The sequence below is a fragment of the Erithacus rubecula genome, assembly GCF_903797595.1.
Source record: "Erithacus rubecula genome assembly, chromosome: 4".
In the NCBI taxonomy this organism is placed as follows: domain Eukaryota; kingdom Metazoa; phylum Chordata; class Aves; order Passeriformes; family Muscicapidae; genus Erithacus; species Erithacus rubecula.
The window spans coordinates 46,310,275-46,330,342 of record NC_136686.1 but is presented as its reverse complement, the minus strand read 5'-3'; the positions used below and the strand labels follow the sequence as shown (position 1 = coordinate 46,330,342).

Sequence of the window (20,068 nt, the reverse complement as noted above, 5' to 3'; positions counted from 1 at the left end):
AGGATGGACTCCAGCACTGGGTCGGAGAGGTGCCAGAACACTGGGCCTGGCTGCGTGTCCACACTCACACAGGCTCTGAAAACATGCCTTGAAAATAAGCCAGTCAAGCAATGTCTGGCAGCAGAATGTTTCCCCAAACCAGTCCACAGGAGAGAGGGAGGGAGAGGTGACTCCTGTAGTCAGCACCCCCAGCAAGAAGACGCACAGCTGCCCTTCCCTCAAATACTTCAGTTGGTTTAAAGGTCTCACGGATCAGGTAATCCAACCCACTTGAACTCGATATTTTTTCGTCCCATCCACAACCTTTCCTTTCCTTCTCCTGCTGCTAAAGCACGGGGGTGGTAGGGAGGAGAGCGATGCGTGCGTGGGGCCCGGGTAGCGCGGTAGCGGGGACACTCCCCTCCGCCACCATTGCGCGCCGGACGCCCGCGGCGAGTCCCGCTCCCCCTCCGCCCGTCTCCGGGCCGCCGTATGGAGACGGGGAGCGGGTGGGAGGGGAAGCCCGACCGCCCGGCGGCGGGAGTCGCTCGCCTGTGCCGGCGCGGAGGGCGGCTCGGCTCGGCTCGGCAGCCCCGCCTGCGCGGCGCCGCAGGGGTTAAGCGCCCCCGCTGCCGGCGAGATCGCTGTCGGCGGGGAGCGGGTTAAGCGCCTGGCGGCGGCTCCGCCACTCGGCTCCGCACCGCGCTCCGCGCCGGAGCCCATACAGCGGGAAGATGGCGACGGAGGGAGCGAGCGGCGAGCCCGGCTGCGGCGGGCGGGAGGACTCGGCGGCCACGGCAGCGGTAATCGGCCTGGCGGGAGAGGGGGATGCGACCCAGCGGCAGCGAGGAGGGTTCCCCCATGGGGTCGGGACGGAGCGGTGGAGGCAGGTCTCCGGGCTCCGCTCCGTCCCTCCGCCCTCCTTCTCCCCCGGGGCGGGACGGGGCTCGCTGTGGGAGCCGCCGCCGCCGAGCCCCGTCCCGCCCGGCCGAGAGCAGGGAGAGACGCGGGTCCTGTCCCTGCGGCTCTCCCTCTTCCCTCGGCGGGGGGCCGCGGGTTCTCGCCCCATTGTTCCTTCCCGCTGCTCTGGCGCGGGGAGCGGCGTGCGGCGCCCGTGAGGGGCACGGAGGGGCTCCGCTCCCGTCTCGCCTCTCCCGCACCCACACCCCCTTTTCCCCGCTGCTTCGCACAGCGAGGGGGCTGCGCCCCGCTTTCCTGGAGGGCTGAGGTGCTGACAGCGGCTGGGGCGGCGGGACCTGTCAGACCGGGGCGGAGGAAATGTTGCTCTTCAACCCTTTGCCAGGCCCGCAAGGCTCTTGGCTTTCGGCTGCCTCTCGTGGGGCGTTTTCGGGGCAGAGGCACCGTCCTTTCCCCCGCCCCAAGTCCCGTCCCGAGGGCCGGGTGTGTGGAGGCGTCTCGGCTCCCGGCGCCCGCGCCCAGGGGCAGGATCTGGCTCCCCGCTTAAAATACCCTCAAAAGCCGAGCAGAACCCGCTCCCTGCCGGCGTGTCCTGTCTGCGGGCGGGTGAGGCGGGGGGATGCGGTGCGGTGCCAGCCGATGGTTAGCGCGGTGTCGGGGAGGCTGCGCTCCCCTGGGCCAGGCTGGCTCCTCTCCTGCTCCGCACCGCCCCAGGCAAGGCTGCAGGGCTCGTCTTCCCGGGCGGTCTGCGCCTCGGCTGGGCCGCGGCTCCTCGCCCGGGCTCTGGCAGATCTCCGCCAGCCCTGCGGCTCTCCCGGTGCATCCCAGACCTGGCGTGTCCAGCCTGCCTGGGGGCTTCCCGGGGCCAGCAGCCCCGGTCCCCGCCCGGCCGGCAGCCGCGGGTCCGGAGTCGGGCTCGTAGCCACATGCGAAGTTCAGGGCACTAAAACCGCGGTGTGCCCGTTCTGGCTGGGGTCGTTCCTGAAGGCGATGACTCCCGAAGGAAGGGGCACTAGTTTCTCTGAAATTTAGGTTATTTTATTTTTTATTGTCTTGTTTACTTCCAAACAGGCACTAGTTCTTATCTGAAACCTTGTTCCAATGTATGCATAATTGTCTTTGTGTGTCTTAAAATCTGCAGCGTTGTGCAAATTCAGCTTTCCTTTAAAAAAGCAAACCTTACGCAGTGCATATTTATAACATCACTGTCTTTTAAAACAACGATACAACCATGGCATAAATGAATATTAAGGAAAGAATTAATAGAAGCAAGCCTAAATACTTTAAAGCCCAGGCTTTGATCAAAATGATTTATAGTAAATTCTTTACTATATTTGTATTAATACTGCCGTAATTTTCAGTTTTAAAATATCAAACAAGTAGCCTTTAATCAAGTAGCACTTCAATACTGCACTGTTAGGCAGTGAAGTATAAGCCACTCGTGCAATTTGGTGTTCTCATTGTGAAAGGTAGGAGGGCTAGCTCTCCACTTTAAGATATGGTTTTAAAAGTGAAGAGATGCTAGGATGTAAACTGTGTGTTTCTCCCTAGCAAAAATAAGAACTATGTTTTAGCAATAAAAAATAATGTTTTTAAATTAATGCTTTCCTTTTTAATTTTCCTTCAGTCATTATTTTCCTTTTATGTTATGTTTCTTACCAATATAAACATCTTATTGTTGATTAATTTTATCTCTTGTACAGGAAAATAAAAAGAAAACCTCTATGCAAAGTAAATATTATTTTTAAAAATAAGTTTATGATACTTAAATAATTCATTTGAAGGGTTAGTATGAGTAGCTTTTATTTTCTGTTTCTAATCTGGAGATACAGAATTATGAATTGGATCATCTTGCTTACATTTTGGGTGACCATAATCATTCAGATTAATATATTTTGAGTCACTCTAAACTTCAATTTATAACAAAAAACATATTGTTTTCAGTACAGCTTTAGGTTAGGTTTTTTGGGGGTTCTAGTTTTGTTTAATTTGTTTTATTATTTCTCAGAATCCTGATCACCAAAATGGTGCAGAAAAAAAAAGCTGTGAGAACACTATTTGTATTAGTAATGTGTTAATGTGTAGGTTTTATGCTATAAATAGAAGGTGTGTGACCCAGGACAGTACAGTAGGTTTTCTTGATCCTTAATACTGTTCTTGTGTCTTGATACACTATCAATAACATCACTGGAAAATAAAGACTTTTTCTGCTCTTTTTAGAAGCACTGTAGAAAGGGAAGTATTTCTCTTCTTACACTCACCAGGGACTTTCAGTGAAAAGCCTAGACTGTTCTACAGTGTGTTACATTTAGGAACAAAGCTGATAATCTCGTTATTCTGAGTTTCCTTGGATAAAGCACAGCATCTGATGAACCCATCCCTTCTTTCCCACAAAATACTGGTCTTTTCATGGTGGTAAGGATGGCAGGGAAAAATGACAGGGGAGTGGTTCTGGTCCTTTTCCATACCTGCTCAACATGATTGACTGAAGTCACTGAAATTGTGTTGGTGCAACTTGGACTAGAATTGAGAGAAAACATATGTGTGTGTTTTAAAACATCTCTAAATGACTTCCATCTGCCTGATGTCTACCAATAATGATTATATAATAGCAAGAAATAATCCATTTTGACAGTCTTTTTGTTGAAACATTGAACATCAGCCTGCCGTGCAGAGAGTTGGCTTGTCACACACTTTAAATTCAGTATAGATTTAACAAAGCCTATGAAAAGCCTTTATATCAAACATGAAGTCTGTTGAAATTATTCAGTAAAATTTTGGGTTTGATTTTGCTTGACCAGTGATCGAAAGTATAAATGTTATTTTCCCCTCAAAGACAGTGCCTTCTGCGTCTGTAAAGCTGTACATATAGCAGATATTGATAGAGAGGAATCTCAACTCCACTAAAGTGAGTAAGGATGTTGCTACAAAATTGCATTGAGCATGTGTGCCTACCCAGAGGATCACTCTGGATTGCTGTGTGCCATGTAACAGTACAAAAAAGCTGCACTACATGGAAAAACTATCAAGACTAAAAAAAATACATATAAACGGAGGGAAATTCCATCATACTTTGTGGGGACATTGTGGGGTATTTTATACCTAGCTGGTGTATTCACAGTCAATTGATCTGCAAGAATATTCATAGTAGAACTGCCATTCTGGTCAATATAGTGAAATGCTAAATTATGGATTAATCATATCAATTATATAGTCTGATTTAGATCAGTTGGAAAGAGTCTTATCTGAAAATTAGTGCAAGTAGCAGAAAATGAGAACATAGCCCTGAAAAGCAAAAACTATATCTCTTACAAGAGATTACATCCAAGGAAATGGTCACTTACAAAAGGACCCTTAGCAACTTTGTTTTCATCTGAATACAAGTTTTCAGTGTAGCATTATCATTCAGAGAAGTTATATTCTTCTAGTCAGATGTGTGATGCCATTGTGTTTCAGCCTGTAGGTGACATGCAGAGACAGCACAGTTCTGTCTGTTCTTGTTCTCCTGCTTCTTTCTGGTGAGAGATTGATCTTGATCCATCTTGCAGTGACATTTCAAACCTCCTTTCTTCCTCTCCTTTCCCTTCTCCAAACTACAGCACTACCTTTTCTGTCTTGTACTCCACAACCTGCAGCACATCCTCTCTTCTTGTGTTGTGAAGATCTTTTGAGGATGAGAAAAGAAAGCCACTGAATGCAGTCCACTTTGTCAATTTTCTTTCTATTTCAAATGTGGACTGTCATTAGAGGTGAAGTGCAGAGGTGAAAATTCTGAGTCAGGTATGTGAAAGTGACATGGGAGGTGTAAAGCTGATGGATACAGTAAGTTCTGTTGTTTTCCCCAACTGCATTGTCTTTATTTGTGTAAGCATTGCTTTGGCCTCAGAGGGGATATACCAGGGTAGGAATAGAGATGGAAATTGGGACAGGAAGGAAAAATCTCAGGAAGACAGCAGTTGGCAGTCTGGTTGTGCACCTACTCCTACTGAAGAAAGGAACAATTAATTTAAAACACCTGTATAATCCTTGAACATGTAAACCAGAAGCTGTCAAGTAGGCTTAGGGAACATGTACTGGTATGTACAAATTATATATAAGTTAAAACTTTCCTGGGCCTTGTGTTTTGTTTCTCTTATAGCACAAAGTAAGGTGTAAAATTCTGGAAAACAGAGCTTCAACAGTGTGTACCTGTACGTAATCATATAATATTTACCTTAGAAGTGACGTATTTGAAAGCAACTTGCTGAACAGAAATTGACCATTAAATGTAAGAATTTAAACATGATGACAGATTTGGGGGCCTCAATATATTTAGAAGCCTAACTTGCACTGTACTAAAAAATGATAAAATATTTTTGTGGCTTTTAACAGATTGCAGAAATGTTTTAGCAGCTCTGACAATATCTGGGTGTGTGTAAAGGTCTTAGTAATTTTGGAGGGGTTGGGGGCTGGTTGTTCAGGGTTTTTTTGTTGTTGTTTCCAATACAAATTTCCCAGCTCTGAGATTTATTTATGGTTAATGTTGAAACTGTTAAAAGTTTTACTGTTAGCTGAGGCCAAGAGAGCCCACAATAGCTAACCAAAACCTTCCTCACACCATTTAAAGAAAACTTTCTGAAAAACCCAGAAAGCTGGGGTGGTGTGCTTGAGGAGGGCAGAATAAGTGGGTTAACTTCTTGTGGTGAATAATCCAATAAAAGTCATTGAGCTAATGGATGTTATAATTAAATGCATATATAGTACCCTCATGATCCCTTAGGTATGACTATGAAATTTTATGAGTCTTGGATGTTAGCATCAGATGATATTCTCTTCAGCAAAAAATTCCATATTAGTTGGGGAGCAAATTCAATTACATTGCTTTTCTTTGAAAGATATTTCTCAGCTTTCATTCCTGTTTCTGTTACTAAGAACATTCCTAAAGGTTATATCTTCTGAAGTTTGTCTTGGATGTGGTGAAAAATGGGCATGTATTTTTGCATCAGATAATTTCTGGTGAAGCATGGGATCACAGATTCTTACCCTAGTTTCAGACTAAAGAACAGGCCTTCCACAGGCAAAGCAATAAACTGTGGTTTTCCCTGAAGTATTTGTGAATACTATGTGGATGTTACAACCACTTCTTTTAGCAGTCTCTCTGTTTGCAGTTTGCTTTATTATAAAAGGGCTATGATTCATTTGACCACATATCCACATCCTTTTATAGTTGGTGGGGTGAAGTAAGTGGCTAGAAGGAATAACCTGTTTTAGGTTCACTGTTTTTGAGTGAAGTGACTTGGGCAGCTGGCTCTTGAAGGTATGGGTAGAGGTTTGAACGGGGTTCAAGACACTTAAATTTAGGTGTCCATGTGTATGCACAATATTTAATATCCTATTATAGTCAGTGGAGCCATGAGTAAATAGTTCTGATGGTGGTTAGCTGAATAGTGTTTGTTTGACTGAGCTGATTAGTTCTCCATTGAAAATAAAGGGATATAGGGTACCTGGCTTGCATAGCTTGCATTAGGTACCTCACTTACATACATACAAAGCACACACCTTTAGGTTTTCTCCTTGGTGGCCCAGATGTGGTACTCCGGGGTATCCCAGCTGGACTTCTGCCTTTAGGCCAGTTGGCATAGATGATTTTCCTAAATTCTGTGTTAATTCTGTCCCAGAAAAGCTATCTCTGATTCCTGGGACATTTCAGTTAATACTAAGTAGTTTTCTATAGGAAGCTAAAGAGAATTAGTGAAAATAGTTATTTATACTTGATCAGATGACATGTACCTGGGACACGTACTTGGTGTTGTGAAACATACAAATCATGGTTGTGTTTCTCTGGTGCAGTTGTTTCATGGATCTGGCAGATGAGAGACCATCAATGTACTAGAAACATACAATTTATTTTGTATAGCCTAATAAGTAATCTTTTTAATTTTTAGAACCTTATCTGGGAAGTCTGATTTGTGAATCCTCAATAGGATTCTGCGGTGTATTGGTGAGAACTCAAGCTAAAACATGTAATAAATGTAGACATGTACCTTTCCCTTCTCTTCTGAAATTTTTTTTTTTAATTTTTTTTTTTTTTTTTTTTTACTTTTGACAGCTTTTCCTTGTGTCTTTTTATGCATCATTTTTATACTTCTCCCCACTCCATTCCCACCCTTCCAGCCCTCAATTATGCTCCACAGGTTTCTTTCCCAAGTCCTGGGTTGCTACCCAGCTCCATCTTTTAGAAAGCTTTCTGAGCAAGAAGGAGCTTGTTTCCTGTGGTCATTTATGATTAATTCACAGCTAACTTGTTACTTTGCCTGTGTTATGTTTAGGGAAAGTACAAAGTTGTGGTTTTTATACTTTACCTATCTCTTCCAGCATCTGCTGAGGGCAGCAGAGTTTTTAACAATTGCTGTGATAGCACAAGGAAAAGCACTTTTAGTTCTTGAGGTTTCCAGTACTATCCACTGGGCTTTGTCAGCAATACCAAACCATTGGTACTATCAACATCTCACAATATTAACTGTAAAGGCTTTTACCATTTCTACTCTAAATTGCTTTGCATGTGGGAAAGACTCCTCTTTTCCAAAGGCAATGGAGGCTGGAAAATGCCTCTCCAGTTTGATCACTGCTGTTCTGAGTAATCCTCTCTTGTTGAGAATTGATGGATTTTTCTTCCTTTTGGCTTGGCAGAGCTTATTTTAGTCTTTAGCAATGCTGGTATCATTTTGTATGGTTTTTTTTGTGATGCACATGCAGGTAGTTGGATGAGTTTTAGCTAATTAGCAGTTTGGTCTATTGTCAGTGTACTTGCTGCCAGGCAACATATACCTCTTAAAAAACTGATCTGGAAAAATAATGTGGCATTTTAGAGACACAGAGAACTGAAGTAGTGTTTTTCAGGGACTTTATTCTTTTAGATCAAATAAACCAGACATTTTAAAATCTGAAAGAGGTAGAGGAAAAAGTTCTCTTGTGTTTTTTTGGTTGTATACACCAAGTATCTTCTAGGGAAACATATTCCCAAATCTCTATTATAAAACCAATACAATGGCTGACTTGGTTGCATAGTTGTTATGTTGATAGTTAAATTTTTACAACTTGGCACTCCACTACAGGTATTCTAACAAAACCCCAGATGACACATAAGCCATGAGCTACTAATGCAGTCTTTATTTTCTGGAGATCTAAGACTTACTGCTCCACTAGAAGATGTTAGGAAGATTACTTTTCTAGATCTAACCCCCAGTTTTTTCTATAACTTGGCCAAACAGTGCTCCATCTGAATAAGAACTTGGGGCAAGCCTGCCGTGACTGACATCTTGATCCCCAGAAGATGTCACAGAGTGTTTAAGAGGGAGGATAGTTTTATTTCATCATATGCTTTATCTGTTCAAATCTTTAAGACATTTTTACAGCTGTGCTTGAGAATATTTCAGATGATTACACTATGTATTTTGGTCCAGTTAGGGTAGGCTGTGTTGCAGCTCTGTGAGTGCTGAATCAGAGATTCATATGGGGAGAAGATGTGATAGCATCTTCAGTGACTACTGTGCACCCTCTTATGCTGTGTGAATGGATTCAATGTTGCTTATCCATTGTGAACAAGTTGAAGATGACATTAAAGTACTGGAAAAAAGTAGTCATTCCAATTTCAGAATTTGTCAGACTAAGTTGGGGGGAAAAAGGCCTCAGTGAGCATCAAATAATTCATAAACAAGACCAGAAAAATGATGGTATTCTCTTTCATCCTAAAAGGTACTTTTTCTATTCATGTGTCTCTTCTGATTGATTGTGGACAGTTTCATACTTTAAAATGAGAATGGATCAGACAACAAAGTTGGTGATTCTACACAAAATGCATAGTTGTGCTATAGAATGCTGTGGATGCTGAAATTACATAAAGATTCAAAAGGCAAGGGGGCAGGTTCACAACAGATATGTCAGCTGAGGGCTGCTACATACAAAATGACAGTTTCTGGCTTAGAAGGTGAACAAGCTGAAAATTGCTGGAGGTTGGGAGAGTATTTCTGGGAAGTATCATTATGAGCTTGTTTTGTTCTAGTCGTTATTTCAAGGCATCCCTTATTGGCTGCTTTTGGAGACAGGATGCTCGTAAGAGGGTTTTTAGCCTCATATGCTAGAATTGTTTGGACATGTTTTGCTAGTTTGCATGTTTTTAAAAATGTAAAAACTAATTTGAATATCTTGTTGGAATATCTTTCTGTTAAAGTTTCTTTGTGTTTATTTTTATCTAACCATAAATTACCAGAGAACACACTTAACTGCTAGGTTTTGCTGTCTTTTCTTATGTTCTAGTTCAAGATGTACACTTGAACAAAATTTAGGCAATTCCTTAACCAGATGCTTAGTTAAAAAATCTCATCACTGCATCACATATATTGAAGAATGTTTATGGTTTATTAAGAATGGAAGAATGTTTTCATTTATGTCTCAGGAAAGAGTCCAGATACTAGGCGTTTCATCTCTGATGGACAGTTTTTGAAAAAGATCTGCCTTGTGTTACACCTCCTGACAGACTGAATTGACTGACATGGGCAAAACAGTAGGATCACATTTCATATGTACTGTACTTTTGTGGATGCCCCTCTTAACTTTGACCATTATCAGACACCTTGACACCTTGAGTGCCTTTTTTTCCTTTTCTTTTTTTTTTTTTTTTTTTTTTTTTCCTGTTAGGAGAGATAAGCATATTTTAGAATGGGAAGATAATGTTGTGGATAAACCATTGAATGGCAACTTTAAAGACTGTTACCGAATGTTATGTTTCATACTACTTGCTTTCTATTTTTGGAGTAAAAAAAATCCCTGCATTAGTTTTCCTTCTGAAAAATGGAGGCTTTATTCTCTGTTATAAAAAAAAAATTATGTGAAGAAACCAATTCATATCTTTGAGGTATTACCTTGTGGTGTGGCTCACAGAAGAGGGATGGTGGATAAGTGGGTTCTTGTATCTGAATGAATTAAAATTAGTAATTAGAAGTGTCAAGAGTGAAAACTGCTGCAGCTTGTAAGGTAAAATCTACTCTACTGACACTAGATTATATGAGGAGCTGTATAAGTTTAGTGACTTTTCATTTTGTATGTGTCCTTAGATCAGTGAGCATTATGTAGAATTGTGAGGAGCACTGCAAGGGGCTGCTGCAGCAGATATTGGAAAAAAGCCCTCAGAGAAACCTGGTGTTTCTCTTGATTCATTGGCATGGAGAGCAAGAGCTGTTTTTTGGATTAGAGGATTAGTTGACCCAGGCAGCAAAAATAGAGGATAACTGTTGTTCAGGCTAAAGTTCTGGTTAGAGTGATTGGTCTCGTCTTCCATGTTACTCACCTAAATAAGGAAGCTCATTTATCATCCAACATATATTGAATGTAAATAGCTGAAGTTCTGGCACAGAGTTCTCACTAGTTATTTGGGCACCTCTGTGTGTTTTAACTGCAAAGTAGAAGTGTAACACAGTAATACTAACACAGACACAGACTTTTGGGTATTTTAGATCTATGGCCTTCTAGCCTGAGGGAGGAACAACTGTTCTGCCATCCTCTAGCCTTTAAAAAGTATAAATGGTACTTGCCTTAATTTTTATTGGATTTTTTCTGTACTGAAGTTAAGCTCCTGAGTAGCTGAATGTTTAGATTTTATGTGCTTTGGGGGAAATAGACAGCATATCCAGATACATCACTCACCTAAATTGGCAACAGATTACTTCATACTGAGCATAGATGTGTGTTTGCTTTGCAGGACTTTCTAGTAAACACATCTAGCTCATCATAGCTGGGAGTTTAGTGTTTACCTTACAGGGTATAATAGCATATTGAAAATCAATTTGGGCAGCTGCATCTAGCACATGGAATAAAAACTGTTTTCTCTCCCTGAAAGTAATTCCCTTCTAAATTCTTTAAGTGCCTACTTGTATTAGTGTTGTGGATGGTGAACAACAGATTTGTATTAATCTTATCCACCTTTGTGATTTTGTGAATATTAGAATGTTTCCCTCACCACACATCCAAAATGAGGACTTTCTGTTAGTGTTTCCTTATATAGTACTTACTCCTTTTCATTCTTTTAGCTAGCCAATTATGTACTTTTTAGATGAAGACTTTATGCAGTACTTGAGATGTGGGTTTACCAGGGGTTTATATAGCAGTAAAAGGAGGTTGATCACCTGTAAGTGAAGAATTATGTGTCAGCTTCCTCATGAAATAGCTGTCTCTGCCCTTTCTCTATCCTTTTTCCAGGTTATTGATGAAGAACTTTAATAAGGCTGGTCCCAGAGGTGCCCCCTGCTTACCTGTTTCCATTTGGAGAGTGGTAGTTACCCATGATGTTTGTTTCCTATGCAGGAAGTGTTTATTATTACTATAATTTTGGATAGGAATTTCTGTATCATATGGCATGCAGAACCTTGTCCAAAACTTCTGGAAAATTCAAATACATTAGTGTCAAGTGGATCCACTTTACCATGTGTCTGTTGACATTGTTACAGAGCTGTAGCAGTTTGTGAGGTGGATTTGGTTTTTCAGAAGCCATGCTGATACTCCCAGTGTACACTGAGTATGTGCTCACTGATTTTATTCATCACTAAACACTCATTCTCCTGTCTCGCTCAGCGTGGCAGTCAGGCCTACACTGTTCTTAGTAACTGTGGAGTGGAAAGATACTGTTGCTATGAGCTGTTTGTTAGTGCCTCTTGAATCTGTGCCCTCCAGCCAAACAAATGAGGCTGCAAATAAAGCAAACACCTAAGATTCCATGTCTTTTCACAAATTGTTCTTCAAAAGTTCACATTCAGTCCAGTGTGTGGTGGCAACTTGGTAGCTGTTTGCACAGGTGCCTTAGGTGTGCCATGGTTAAGATCCTTTCCTCTCTCTTGCTTTCCTCCCTGTATTGCTGTTTCACATCTGTTGAATTGTTTCTGCCTCGGTGAAGCTGCACAAGGGAACAAAGTCACAAAGTTAGCTGCTTCACTGTTTCACCTTTATAGTTCACAACACTTGGCGGGACTGATCCCTTGCAGCAATTCAAAACAATATAATATGGGAGGGCTTTAATTTCTTCACTTTAAATAAAAATAATCAGACTATTTGCTATTAATTTTGACTTTATATAGTACAAATAAAGACACCAGCTCTTGACAGCTATAGACGATGCTGACACATCCGTGTTTCAGAATTACAGTAACTCTTGTAGTCGGTGTGTTCATCAGTGTTTTGTTTCTTACAGACAAGAGAGTTTGATGTGGATAACCTGAGCAAGCCAGAACTGCGAATGCTTTTGAGTGTCATGGAAGGAGAACTAGAAGCACGAGACCTTGTGATCGAAGCATTGAGGGTAAGTTACTCAGTTGTTGTGATTTGCTTTTTGGCTTCTTTTTAAATCCTCTTTTGCCACTTCCTTAATATTGTATGCAGAATATTGTTAGTGGAAGAGTAAATTGTGATTTTTAGAGTTTTAGGTTGACTAAGTCTAAGTAATCACGAAATATGTTCTTGTTTAGTTGTAGCCATTTGGTAATTCCCTGTAATTTTTGTCTAAATCACCAACAAAATTTCAAAGAAATAAGTGAAAAAAAAACCCTGTAAAATTGCTTCCTGTTTAAATTCTTTTATATTCTAAAGTCTATTATTTGTGAAAGGAAGAAATAACTTTAAAGAAAAATTCAGTCCATTTGTAATTTGCTCTAATGGTCTATATTCAGTCATACACTTTATTCAGTGCTTTTATTTTCAGAGAGATGGAAGAAGGGACAAAAATCTGGTGGTCGTATCCACTTAAAGAAATATTTTTCTGGCTTTTTTGGTTTTTTTGCCTTTTTAAAATAAAAAAATATGAGATACATGATTTTAATAGCACTTGCAAGTATTTTGTTAGGTTTTTACTGTTAGCAATGTGAAGGTTAGTTTTCTGCTTCAGAAAATTGCAGTCTGAAAGGCAAGTTAGTTGATTGGAAATGTACAAACAAAACTAATTAAAATATGATTTTTTATGATGGGGAAGAACAGTATTCTATGATTTAAAATATTTATAACTTCCTGGTTGAATAAGGGGAATTGTGCTATTGAAGGTGTTGAAAGTATCCTAAAGCAAAACCTTAATGTAATAAAATACATCTAGTGCTAATTTTTAGTAGTATGTATAATGATTATCAAGTAATGTGGTAACATTTTCCACTTGAAATGTCACAGTAACAATTGTAAATGCATTTTTATTCAGTTTTAAGTTGTTTTGTGATGGTTTCAGATCACCTGTTGCAAATGGAGCTTTAAAGTAGCTGTCATTAATGTATGTGAATTAGTAACTGAAGGCTTTACAGGTATAAATCTCTCTTGTAAAATGTAATTTTCGTTTTGTAATGACAATAAGACTCTAGGGGCAATATTTTTCCTGAGTATTACTGCACTTTGAAGTTATTTTGTGTTTGGCCTTCAGTTATGTGCATATGTTGAAATGTACTGCCATTTCATCTAGCTGATTCACAATTTCATGGCTCATTTTCCTGGACTGGGAATTGTATTTTCCCTGTCTGCCAGTTAAAGTTTTGTAAAAGTGAAAATAGTGTGCTCAGCACGTCCAGAATCTCTTTTTTGACTCTTCTAACTTTGAAGGAATGCAAATAGAATATTAATTCAATTTTTTCTAGTAAATGTTCAGAGCTACTACATTACATGTAAAAAAGTGTGTATGCTGAAATTGAAAAAAATGGGGGGGAAAGGCAACAAAACTAAAAATTCAGTAAGAATTTAATGATGGTAAACATTAAATATTCAGTGTAGTGCAGTCCCAGAAGAAAAGAGTCTATATCAAATTCAATGCACCTGCTGAAATGGGTAGTATGTATACAGTGGGTTTTGATGATTAACACAGATAAATATAAAAAGTAGCTCAATTTCATTAAGGTATTTAAATGTTGAAAGTTGCGAGGGGTGGATATTTTTATTTGCTTGTTTTTTGGGTATTTTTCTCCTGCATCTCAATATCTAGTTTCTCTAAACAAACTCTGTAACTCAAATCTTCCTGGCAGCTTGCCTGGTTAGCTGTACTAGTACTGGGAAACTTGGAAGCCATACCTGCTGAAGAACTGTAGGCTGATAGGTTGTAGGATGATACTTCTGGATTTTGTGGCTTATTAGATGGGAAGCCACAATTCAGCAGTGTTAGCAGCTGGATTCTTCAAGCAGCACACAAAAATAAATAAATAGCTATCCAAATATAAAAGTGTATAACAAGAGAATTTCAGTGGAATTGTGTCAGATTTGGTACTTTGATTTGCTGCAACAGACAGGCATACATACTTTGCATATCCTTAAAACAAGAAAGAAATTATTTTCATTTTAACATCTCAAAAAGAGATGATGGTGTGTTTCAAAATTAGGAAAAGTTTCTGAGTGTGTTTTTGTGTATTGGGGGAGTTGGCTTGTTATAGGGTTTCTGTAATGCTACTAGTAGTTCAGGGCTGTTCCAAGGCCCAGTTTCTATGATAGGTCAAACCCTGATAATTTCCAACAATGTACTAGAAAATGTGTATCTTTCCTTTCCTCTTAAGTGAAAGGCCAGCAGTTCAAGTTGATGTGAAAAAATCTTGTTAAATTAAATGGTCATCCAGGGGGCTGGGATGGGCAGGGAAGATGAATTAGTAAAGTGTTGATCTTTATCAAGGTAATGGAATTTGTGCCACACGATAAATTAGAATCAAACTTAGTGTCGCATATAATTACTGCTTTTTATTGTGCCTTTTTTGGTCTTGTGATGTAGAGTTTCCATTGGATATTATACATATTTTAGATACCTTGAAGACTGCTTTTGAAATGAAACCAAAACTTCAAGACGAAATTTGTAGAAAATATGCAGATGTCATCTATTTACTTCCACATTTCTGCAATATAATATGCACTATTTAAATAATTACGGTAATTATCAATCACAGCAATTTAAGTTGCTGGACAAGCTCAGCCCTGTGCAAACCATCAGATTTGGAAAAGTAGACCTCCATAATGCTTAGAGTCAAATATCCAGGTTTGTTCTCCAAGTCATAAGTCAATTTACTGTGGAGAAGAGCATCAAGATTTACCTCAAAGGATCTTTGTGTAAATCTTTCTCATTAGTGCTCTGATCTTGTATAACTACTATCCCAAGTGATTTCTCTTTTTTTGAATCTGTAATTTCTGTATTTTAGTAGCTTCATGGTCATGGTTGTGCTGCAACTAAAATTAGATTCAGATTAACATTTAAATCATGAAAATTATTTCATTGATGAGAAATAACTTGCTGAATAATTGCTATTGAGAGTCCATATAGATACAAATGGAGGGAGATTTAACTATAGCTGCTGCCTTCATCTGTCTCAATTATCCAAATAAACTATCTGCTTGTTATAGGGGGATAATTTATTCCTAATGTAGAAGTAGTGTGGCCATATAATCAAAGCACAGGTCTGGCCTCCCACAGCTGTGGTCTCAAGTACAGCATTCATTTGTTGCTATTTTTTCTCCAGACAAAAAGTGTTTGTTGTGGCTGTTTATTTTCTACAGATTTTTTTCAAGTGCATTGACCCTCACATGAGGAACTGATGTGTTAGTAATAGCTATCAAGAATAGAATTGTAAATACTAAATACTGCTTTTTGAGGTAATTATCTTATAAAGTTAAATAATTTGTAGCTTTTTTTTCCATGTAAAATTTTAAAGCCTCGTTCAGTTGAGATTTCTGTTTATTGTAAAAATATGTTTATTTGCTTATATAGATTTCATTAAATAGTAAATGGTCAATTGAAAATGCATGCTTGCTTTTATGGTATACATTATTTAATGTGAACAAAAAAATACAAATTCTTACATACTAGATTTTTTAATATACCTCACTGCATGGTTTTAGAAAACTTTATTTGGCCATTGAGAAAAATTGCTAATGAATTAAAAAAAAAAAAAAAAGTCTGAAAGAACTACCAATACCGACAGTGGATATATTTTTGATTAATTGAAGTTGACTCCAATATCAATGAGCTTTCTCTGAGCTTAAGTGAGCTCCAAATCAACAGATTCTTTATATGTGCTGGCTGACTCAGGAAGACAATATATGAATGGCAACCTGAACTTGGTTTTTCTGTAGGTGTTTTTCAGTGTTGGAAAGCCCTACTGGATTTAATTTTTACTGTAACTTCCTAAGACATGAAAGATTGTTTTCTATGTATGTGTTTGTACACATCTGTTTAATCTTTCACCCAGTTTCTACAAAATCTGATGAAATGCCAAGCATTTCAAAAATAGGTAGTGCCATAAAACCAGGCAGCTGAGTAAGAAAATTCATATGGTTGTTATGGCTTTAGTTGAAGGGAAGGCAGAGATCTGTGCTGTCCTTTTTTGGGCACTGTATAGGGACTTGTAGAGTACAGAGTTAGGGAAAGTCAGACTTTGCTAATTTAACTGCTCAGAGAATGTGAGTTAGACCATCTAAATTTATGAAAATATAAGAATAAAAAAAAAAAATCTCTGCTGTAGAAGCCAGTTCTGCCTGAATTTTATCTCCCTGGATCTAAGCATTTTGACAGGTGTGCAGCTTAATCAATGGAGCTACAAATGAATCAGTTTCTGTATTATGTCCAAGTAGAAATCCATATAAGATAATTTGTGACTTGCCCTAGCAAAAATATGAGTTCCTGAAGAATTCTGTAATGAAGGTCCAAATATTAATGTAATTAAATAGATAGGTCAAAGGGCAGAAATTAATGCATCCTATAACAATACCTCATACATTCAAGTTTAGTAACCCATTCTACTAGTTTTATTTTAAAATCTTGCAATCTGAAAATGTAAGACTTAAATTAAGGATAAACATCTTTTAAGAGAGTATAGTGATTACTGTGTAGATTTGCACAATGTTTCTTTGACATACCTAATGCATAGTATGTTGAATGCCTGTTTTCAGGTTACAACTCTCCTATTAATCATTTCAGAATTACTGGGATATCAGTATTCAATAGCATAAGAAATTCAGTATTTTAACACAAGTCTTCCCAAAGGGAAGATCAAAGGAGGCTCAGTTGTTTTAAAATGATGAGATTGTTTCAGAAGTTATGGGTATCTTATAAGATACTGAAGCTCATAATGTTCAAGGCCCCTTTTTACATATCTGTTGTAAGTGTGTGGGAATAACTGCTTGAGTGAACCTACCTCAGCATTCTGATTAAGAACATGCTTTTGAAGAAACTGTCCCCATTGTCTCCACCTAACTTTGCTTTGATTTGCCTCACAAACTGCACTTGGACTGTGTCAGCTGAACTGGCAGCACTAGCCCTGAGTAAGACCTTCTTCCAAAAAGCAGGACCATAGGGACATGGAGTCTTTTCCTTCCCAAAGGATGGATTGCATTTTTTGCTTAAGCTTAAGTTCTGAGCTCTGCATTGTGGAAGACTTTTATTAGTAAACTTGGCTTTACATTTTGACCACAATGATTAAACACTGAAAGGTATAGTTTAATCTTATTGGAAACATGAACTGTTTTGGTGATAACTGGCTATATATATATTTTTTTTTATGTACAATGTTTACAATTCAGTAAGCATATGTATAGATCAAACAATATTTAAGGCACCCTGAGTCTATCATAGTTTATCAAAATATTATACTGTGTAATTATGTTAGATTTTTGTAGGGTAATTGGGAATAATACTGGAATTTCTTTGCAAAATGTGTGGCCTTTCATGCTCAGTTCTGTATTTTTGATAATGAATAGGCTGTTCTTTGGGAAAAAATATAATTGCAAGGAGAGCTCTAGATACTTGCCAGCTATGCTTGTCTGCTTTGACCTGTCTGCTCACCAGTGAGTTCTGTCTAGCTAAAGGGCTTCCTTCAGTTGGCCAAGACAGACTTTTGCCTACTGTAGACTGAGATTTTGAGTTTAAAAAATTTGATTTTTAGTTAGAGTTTCTATATCCTTTTAATGTTATTTGTTGTCTTTTGCATCCTGTCATGGAGTGACACTTGGTTTTGCCTGTACTCTAAAAGTTACACATTAAAATAGAGTTATTACCAATACAATAACTGTTGATTGTGTATAAATATTTTTTTTTTAATCCTGAACTACTGCACAAAGTCAGCAAGAATTATACTGTAAGATTTAGGACTTCTAGAATTAATTTAGGGGTTAGAAGGGAAGAAATCTGGGAGTTATCAGGAAAAAGGGAATGAATCCTTGTAATTTAGTTGTTCTCAAATTGACTGATAGGGAGAAAAGCTACAAATATATGAAGTGTAATCTGTCAAAGGGAGCTACACATACTATAAATTATAGTTCCTTACCTGCAGTAATTGTTCTGAAATGTGAATTCAGATTCGTCCTGTATGTATGAATCCTCTGAATCTAGAATGGATTAAGACCACATAGAAGATGGCTTTGGATGTTTTTGGCAGCCAGTAAGGCAGGCTGTTTTGTAGCCAGGTATCTTGTAGCCAGGAAAAATGAAGACTTTGTAGGAGGAGGAGCAGAAGATGTTAAACAGTGTGTAACAGAAGATTATTGTTGTAAACAGTATGATGGCAGTTCTTAGTCTTGGTGGCAGAAGTGAACCATGAAATAGAAGTCAGATAATGCCTTATTTGCGTTGCCATTTTTGCATATTGCTATTTCTTTGCATGAAAATTAATTTTTACTAAATTTTTGGGAAATAGTAATCTGCAGATTATTAGCTCATCCTTGCTTATCTCTGCACATTATGTCATTGCTCATCTGATCACTACTTTTGATTTATTTAATTTAAGGATGTTTGTGTATACATTTTCTTTTCTCTTAAATATAGTTTGTCTTTACCTGTCCAATGTGTCTGGTTATACTTAGAATTTTTACTTTCCTAGTAAGAGTTTGGTGTACTTTTATGGACAGGTCAGTCAACAACTAGTATTTCACTATTGCCAGCTATTTAAAAATTATTTCAGGGAAGTTATAGAATAGCAATAAACCTCAGACAAGTTAGTAAATGAATTTTTTTATATTATTTAGTTTGAAATAGTTTCTATGTCTGTTCATTTCAAGTTTTAGAGTGCTTGCTCTTTGAAACTAACTGAGAAGATGTCGTTTATTACAGCATTAATGTTCAGATTTTGATTTGCCCTTCTTTGATCATGATTTGTATATTCTGTTAGTTTATATTGCATTGTATTTACTTTTCTTATACTCATTTTTTTTTTTTTTAGTAATTGTAAGTGTACACTTTATTACGAATGGAACCAAGTCTCACTTTTTCCAAAAGATGTTTGGCTTGTGGCAGCAGCAATGCCTGTACTAATTAACTCTGATGATCTGAGTGATCCTGCTATTTTGACACATATAAGAGTAACTTCTAGAATTTGTTGACATAATAAGTTTTCAGTCATGTTATGTCATTTCTAGTGGTATTTGCTGTTTACCAAAGGGGACATTAAGCACTGAACAATGTGAAACTTTTCCTAGACCATATCACACCAGTCCAATATATGTGTTGCTTCACTAAGCTTAAGTGTCACTAGTCAGGTGAATACCTTTATTCCAGGCTCTCCTAAAACTGGAGAACACAAGTATGAACTATGAGGCTTGTTTGCTAGTATGAAAACTCTACAGCCATGCATTGCAAACAACCTTTTCACTCTTCATTCCAGCAATGAGTGTTAAACTGATCATGTCTCCTTTTGTTTTTCATATAAAATCTGAATATCTTTATCATCGACAGGCATGATACTACCAATTTACCTGAAAGTATTCTGTTGATTTTTCATTTGGATAATTGCTTTGCCTTTCTCACTTGATTTCTCCTACCCTTGTTTCGTCTTTCTGCATAATCCAACATAAGCTAGTGGGTAGAGTTATATGCACACATTATTTGTAATAATAATAATAATAATAAAAATATTGCAACATCCTGTTAATGTAATTATCTTCATTTCATGTGATCTTTGTGAATTATACAGATGTGACTTATTTGAAATGTTTTATCTGTTTGCCATAATTACCCACATTGCTGACAATGAGAAATGTAACTGGGTCATCTGTTATCTATGTTATGTTACCTGAAATTTTCCATTTTTTAGTTCAGGGAGCATATTTCCCCTATGCCAATAAATGATAAAAGTAATTTAGCTGTTACCAATGCTGAAGTGCAACTGAATACGTAACTTTTTTCTTGGTTTGTGTGTCTCTTCCTGCTATTGTT

At 38.5% G+C, this 20,068-nt stretch overlaps 1 protein-coding gene across 2 annotated transcripts in view; it reads left to right on the top strand.

The window, feature by feature from the left end:
- Positions 1-555: 555 nt before the first annotated feature.
- Positions 556-20,068, top strand: part of CTTNBP2 (cortactin binding protein 2) — a 74,916-nt gene continuing 55,403 nt past the window's right edge. For both annotated transcript variants that reach the window (XM_079304574.1, XM_079304575.1), the window contains exons 1-2: positions 556-782; positions 12,116-12,223. In XM_079304574.1, coding sequence (XP_079160700.1) covers positions 714-782; positions 12,116-12,223 — 177 coding nt within the window. In that variant the 5' untranslated portion in view covers positions 556-713. The remainder of the gene's footprint in view (positions 783-12,115; positions 12,224-20,068) is intronic.